General features: G+C 45.6%; 1 protein-coding gene across 1 annotated transcript; it reads left to right on the top strand.

Moving 5' to 3' along the window:
• Positions 1-4,949: 4,949 nt before the first annotated feature.
• LOC129741091 (uncharacterized) lies at positions 4,950-6,749 on the top strand. Its single transcript, XM_055732792.1, has one exon. The coding sequence runs from the start codon at positions 4,950-4,952 to the stop codon at positions 6,747-6,749; it is 1,800 nt and encodes a 599-aa protein (XP_055588767.1).
• The last annotated feature ends 641 nt before the right edge of the window (positions 6,750-7,390 follow it).

The raw sequence follows: 7,390 nt of genomic DNA on the forward strand, positions 1-7,390 counted from the left end.
CGATCGTTTTATGACCCACTTGAGGGCGATCGCTCGAATGCGCGATCGCATGATTGGTTACAAAGACACTTTTTAGTGTTTACAAATAATTGGATCGCTCGAATGCGCGACCATAAGATTGGTTACAAAGTTTACAAATAATTGGTCTTCGACCGAACCGATCAATGTGGTGCTCCAGACTTCTATCTTGATAAACAAATTCCTTATACTAACACGTACTTATAAGTTTATAAAAACCTCTTGAACTGAAATAAAGAAGTCAATCCGCGACTTAGTTAAAACGAGTACACATCATGTTTTCATCGCGATTGCGTAGCCTTCTCCGAAAACCCCCCACATGGCGACCGTGACAGGACACGAACCTGCAATCTTCGGATCGCAGGATTCAAAGTCCTGAGTGCTAACTATCGTAATCTTCTTATGCGGGAAAATGTACGCGAAGTACATAAAAAGCCCACCTTGATGAAATCATACTGTACATAGCTGGTATGACTAGTCGGGGGTTGGGGGCTACAAGGCTTCGCAAAAACCAAAAAAAAACTTAATACGCCTAGCCCTCACAAGAAATACTAGATCCACCGAAGCAACGCGAATGCAAGCGCGGTAAATCTTGCGAAAACATGGACTCTTGGGAGATCTGGAAACAGGAAATGGTTTCCTTGCTACGTACAACCTGGTGTGGGATTTTTTTGAAACATCCTTTCTTCATCCTTACCCTCCATTCCCCTTCCCTTTATACCATCCTTTGATCCTCTCCTTCCGTAAGTAGTTGTGGTGGATGCCCCCACTAGCTACGTCCATGCGCACATTCTATCGCGACGATCGAAGGTTCAGCCCTTTATGCTAACGCAAGCAAAAGGGAACTGTACTTCGATCGTCCGATGTTTGTTTATGCTGACTACGCGTAAGCTACGTGTAGGTCGCCACACAAATGTAGGCTTAAGAAATGGAAAATAAAGGCAATCTTAGTTAGACTCTCGACTTGATCAGTTCGTTCACTCTAAATATCACTTCCCGGTTTCCCTTAATGTACACAGTACATCTTAAGCTAAGCTAAGTATCTGAAATTAAAAAAAAAAAATAAATAAATAAAAAAAAATGTTTTTAGGTAAAAGGACGAAAAAAAAAATATAATAATAATAATACATACCCACAGTTTAAAGAAAACCCAAGTACTAGCGAGTAAGTATACAATAATTTTAATTATGTTATGGAAAAATTTTTTAACATTCAGGATGCAATTATAAAATTGCACGAAAACCTGAAAAAATGTAGCAGCTATTCAAGTTCGACAAGAAACTCAAAACTTGATGAGCTAGCTAAATTAAAAGCAGAATTAAAAGAAATTTTATTAACCAACAAATTTGGAAGTGATGTTAAAGTAGATCTATTGAAAAGATACAAATATATAAAAAGATTAGTAAACGAAAGTATCATTAAGCTGAATGGAAACGAGTTAGAAAAGTCAGTTATTGAAAGTCTTTTCTCAGAGGGTGAAATAATTCAAGAAGGAAGCGATAAGACTAGTGAACATTCAGATATTGAAGAAGTTGAAAATATGCCACCAAAATTGGACATAGGAACAGCTCTAAAGCTGGTGGATAAATTTAATGGCGAAGCCGACAAATTGGCAGGGTTTTTCGAGACCCTAGATTTATTGAAGGATTGTAATGAAGGAGTGCCAGATGCCGAACTTCTTAAATTCATAAAAATCCGTTTGACTGGTCCAGCACATGGTGCAATAAACAGTGCTACGACCGTAGTGGAAGCAAAAGCATTGTTAAAAAAATAAATTTTCCGTGAAATTCAGCCCACAAGCCATAGAAGCTGAGATGGCTAATGTGAAGCAGAACAAAACAACTTAGCTTTTTAAATAATAGTATCTAAGCACTCGTTTATAAACACACACACGCTACAATCTTAATACTCCACAAAGTGACCGACTACAGTTTTTTTTAACTTATACGGTTTATATTCGCTGAATAAAGTAAAAAAAAAATAGTGAAGCCGCAAGGCGAGAAGTGCAGTTAACCGACGCTGGAGCGGTTAAGGTAACCCTGCATAGCTGCAGAAGTTACCACAACATCCGAAGTGGTACGTCAGCACTTAATGTGCTACTTGCCGCGAAGGAAAATAGGAAACAGTAAGACCAAACTGTGGTCGAAATAACAAACATCAAATTTGTCAGCACAAAATGTGCTATCAACGATGGCGCGGACTCAACGACCGAGCTCGCGCACCCAGCCAACCCAGCAGCAACAATGTTGCATTCATTTTCGTGAATAGCAGCCAGAAACCTGAGACGCAATTCGAGATGTGGCCGTTTACAATGGAATCGCCACCCGAAGTCGCCGTGGAGAATAACATCTCCACTCACAACATTGTGGGCTACTCTGTGGACGCCCTGTTCATCATCGCGGCGATCATCATCGTCATCGTCTGGCGTTGGCGCAGGAATGCGCGACGCCTGAAACAACTGGAGGGCGCAGCGACGAAGCTGCGTCAGCAAACTTTAAACAACTCTGTATGATACAGTAAAATAAATTGCAGTCTTTTTAAGTCTCTCTAACCGTTGTGTCGCGTTTCTGTTCCGATGACATTTCTGTGTTAAACCCTTGCGGGAGCGGGGTTTTACCTTAATTTCTAATCAGGCTCTTCTGCCTGGAACATTGGTGACCCCGACGTGATCGCACGTGCGATCACTTCAGGTTTAGGCAACGACGCCTATCAATTGTAAATTCTCCCGTCGGGGGGAGAACGGACTGAAAAAACATTCAAAGTGTTTCGGTGTGCCAAAATGGCAACGATAAATAAGGTGTAACCTAAGTGTAGGCAATCATAAGTGAAAACAAAAGTGCAAGTCTCCCACTGGTGGAAATGAATCAAAATTTGTGCAACGACGTGTTGTACTCTAAGTACTACGCTCAGTTAGTGGAAATCGAAGAGTCTGTAAGGGCTAGGCCGTGTCGATCGCGAGAAGAAGGCGCAGCCATTACAATCATCGTTTCACACCTGTTCAACTTAGCCGCCGGAGCTGCGGCTGTAAGAGGTTACGAAAAAAGATTTACTGACGAACTGGTGAGGTTAGCCGAATCAATCAGCGAGAGGCTAGAGTGGAACGTTTTGAATCCGCCGTCTATGTTTTAATTGAGCTCACACGCACCTGTGTGGCTAACCGTGTGATTAGTGCAAAGAAGAAAGTTGAAAATTCGCTCGCTGCGCGCGTAGTGTTTCCCGTCGGGGGGAGAATCCAATCAACGAAAGTGAAATCAGTGTGTGATTATGTGCCTTGGTGCCACTGCACCATCGTGAAAATAAATAAAACAAACGCGGCGAGACTTGTGTAGCTTCTCCCGTCGGGGGGAGAGCTAAACGAAAGAAAAAGCAGTAAATTGAAAAGTGACTCACATTCCTAGTGTAGAACAATGGCCGAGGAAGAACTAAGTAAAGTGTGGATGCGGCAGTTGACTGCCCTAGAAGGGTCCGTCAACGAGATCGCGGTGCTGGTTGACCAGCGCAGCGACGCTAACCCTCCGGAAGTGGAGGAAATTGCAGTGCAAAGGGACACCCTGCGTGTTCTTTTCGACCAAGCAACAGCTGTGTTGCTGAAAATTGAAGGGGCCTCAGGTCCCTCGGCAAGGAGAGGGCCGTTACTAACTAAGGTAATGGCCGTTCAAGTGAAACTCGGCCGCTGGGAAAGACAGCATGCGGAAGCTGCCAGAAATCACCAGCGCCCGAGTGAAAACTTGCTCGACCAGACACTGGCACCAAGCACGAGTCGGGCGGATCATTTACCCCGAATCGAGCTACCCCACTTCAACGGTTCGCCGACGGAGTGGTTGACATTCAAAGGGCGCTTTGAAAAGCGCATGGTAACGATTGGAGAAGATGCCGACAAATTCGCATTTCTCTCCAAGTGCCTTGAGCATTGCGCGGCAGCAAGAAATTCAATCGAAGCGCTCGAAAGCTCTGGCACTAGCTTCGCCGATGCGTGGGCGAAATTAGAGACGCGCTTTTACAAAAAGCGAATTGCGTACGAAGGATACTTCGTAAAACTGATCAAATTTAAAAAAATAAATGTGCCATGCGCTAAGTCCATCATGAGCCTCATCGATGCCGTGGACACTACAGTTCACGCTGCAAAGCAGATACAAAAGGATAAAACAGCGACACTGGACTGTGTTGCGAATGGAATGCTAGTAAGTCTAGCAAAATCCCGTCTGGATTCGGAAACCGCATCCAGGCTGGAGGAGAGATTAGACATACATCGTGTCTACACTTGGACAGAATTCAAGGAAGAGTTGGAGAAGCGAGCCAACCAATTAGCGTGCCGAACCGATATCGACGAATCGAAATCGCGCAACACCAAGACGGTAGCAGCAGCTGCCATCACCCAACCCCAGCGTAGGGAAATCAAAACGCAACCGCAATCCTGTTTCGCGTGCAGTGAGAAAGGGCACGAGATCTGGCACTGCACCGAATTCAAAGCGCTGCCTGTACCGCAAAGATGGGATAGGACCAAAAGAGCCGGTCGGTGTTTCAATTGTTTGTCTTGGGGACACTCCGTCCAAAAGTGTTCATCCAAAAAGCGGTGTTCAGAATGCGGAGAAGCACACCACACATTGCTACATCCAGTGGATGCGGTTCCAGAGAAGAAGCCGGCGGCTGACCCAGCCGTTGTGGCCTCAACCAGCAGTAACAACTGACTACATGGCAGTTACGTATTCTTGGCAACAGCCGAGATCAACATTAAAGGTGCGTCCGACTGGTATCGAGTTAGGTGCCTATTAGACTCCGGTAGTCAGGTGGAGTCTATCACGGAAGCAGCCGCGCAGACTCTAGGACTACCGTACGCACGGAGCGACGTGCAACTTGTTGGCATTGGCGGAAGGGTCAATGCTTCCAGAAAGATTACAACCGTAATCTCCTCCAGATGCGGAAGCTTCGCTATGGAGGTAAGTTTAGTTTTGGTTCCGCACCTTTTAGACGACCAGCCCAGCATTCGGCTGGAAGCGAAGGATGTGAGTGTTCCGTCAAACATTGAGTTAGCGGACCCCACATTCTACAAGAGAAGAGGCATCGAGATTATACTCGGTGCCCGAGTACTATTCCAGATTCTGAGCCCCAGACAAATCCAATGTACAAATGGCCCGAATCTTCAGGAGTCAGCCTTAGGCTGGCTTGTTGGCGGACTAGTTTCGCTACGGTCAACCCGGAAAGCAGTAATGACTGTTGCCACCGTTAGTACAAATGAGATCCAAGAAGAAGAGGACCCCGATGGGAAATTGGATACTCTCTTCAAGAGGTTTTGGGCCTTGGAGGAGGTAACTTCTGCGGAAGCGAAGTCCACCTCTGACCAGGTAAACCTATGCGAGGAGCACTTCCTCCAGCACACCAAGATAGGGGCAGATGGCAAATATATTGTGCGCCTCCCTTTCAACGACAAGCCCATTCAACTGGGTGATTCCTACGAGCAAGCAAGAAGACGCTTGTTCTCGCTAGAAAGGAAACTCACGCGAACTCCAGAAGTATACGAGCAATACAGAGAGTTCCTGAAAGAGTATCTGACATTAAATCATATGGAAGTTGTAGAACCAAAGGATTATCAAAAAATCCGCTACTTCATACCCCACTCATGTGTCATCAAGCCAGATTCTTCATCGACCAAGCTTCGCGTGGTATTTGATGCAAGCGCTAAGGCATCAAATGGACATTCCTTGAATGACATGCTGCGTAGTGGACCAGCGATCCAAACGGAGCAATTCGATTTGCTCCTGGACTTTCGCTGCCATGACAAGGTGCTAATGGCCGACATCGCGAAGATGTATCGGCAAGTCCATGTCCACGAAACGGACTCGTGGTACCAGTGCATCGCCTGGAGGGATAATCCTTCGGAAGCGATTCAGGCTTATCGCCTCAAAACAGTGACTTATGGCGAGGCGGCATCCTCATTCCTAGCATGTCGCGCTCTACACCAAGTCGGAGAAGAAATCCGATCGCATCAGCCGAGCATTGCTGATATTATTCAGAAATGTTTCTACGTCGACAATTTGATGATGGGGGGAAATTCAGCAGAAGGTCTTCTGAGTCAACGAAAAGCCGTGGAGGCCGCTCTTCTGCAGCGAGGCTTTCCCTTACGGAAATGGGCATCCAACGATGCCAGCATCATAGAAGATGTACCTGCCGACGATCTCGAAAAGGAGATCAACATCGGAAATCACGATGTGATTAAAACCCTAGGCGTGGCCTGGTCTCCACGCGGAGATACCTTTCGATTCCTAGTGGAGGACCGCAATGCAAGCAAGCAAACTATTACCAAGAGGCAGCTGGCCTCGGAGGTGCTCAGATTATATGATCCGTTGGGCATAATGCAACCGGTCATCATTACAGCAAAAATATTGCTGCAGAGCTTGTGGAAAACCAAGCTCGGTTGGGAGGACCAGATCCCACCAGAAACTTTGCACGAATGGCAGCAACTGAAGAAAACGCTGCCGAAGTTGGCGGAACTAGAGTTCCCGCGTCAAGCTATCCCGAGTAACGTAGCACACTTGGAGCTGCACGGTTTCTCGGACGCTTCTATTCGCGCTTATGGAGGCGCAATTTATGCCTTTGCCATAGACACGCAAGGTAACAAGTCCATGAACCTGCTTTGTGTGTGGTGGACCCGCAACATTGTATTTATCAATATTACAGTTCGTTTATGCATGCAAAGCATAAACAAACTGTATATCGAACAAAGTCCAATGTGAGGGCTCAGCGCAGGACGCTGACTCCGCACTTTCGGACTGTACTATGTTCGGTCGGTCACCGCACGCAGCACTGTAAAGAAAGTAGCAAATAGATTAGTCTTAAGTGACACACGAACGACAGCACACGTATTTTTATTCAATTAACAGATATCACAGGGCCAGAGAATGGGAAATAGTTCATGGCGATCCTGCCCGGTTTTTATTACTTGGTGACACGCGACGTTCGGAAAAGTAAAACTAGTTAAAAGTGCAAGTGTCAAAAAATATTCCCTTAAAAAGTACAAAAACTCAACTAGCACTTTACAATGGGATGGTTCAGCGCGGACGAAATCGTCGCGCCGGTGACGAACAGTGCGTGCGAGCAAAATCAAGTAGCCCAAACAGTGGCACTGTGTGCGATTGCGGCAGCCGCTATCGGATATATTTCAGTTAAGGTGATAATAAAACTACACCGCCAACAAACGGAACGAGTAGCCACTCGTGCGATCCAAATGAACAACTTATCGGCAACACCTTAAAAAGTAAAAAAAAAAAAAAAAAAAAATGTTAACGGGGAAAAGAAGTGTGCTAATCTAGTGAGTCAGAAACAAAAGACAATCAATGAACAATGAGTACAACAACAAACTACGAACAGAACGAAA

The sequence above is a fragment of the Uranotaenia lowii genome, chromosome 2 (assembly GCF_029784155.1).
Source record: "Uranotaenia lowii strain MFRU-FL chromosome 2, ASM2978415v1, whole genome shotgun sequence".
NCBI classification, from domain to species: domain Eukaryota; kingdom Metazoa; phylum Arthropoda; class Insecta; order Diptera; family Culicidae; genus Uranotaenia; species Uranotaenia lowii.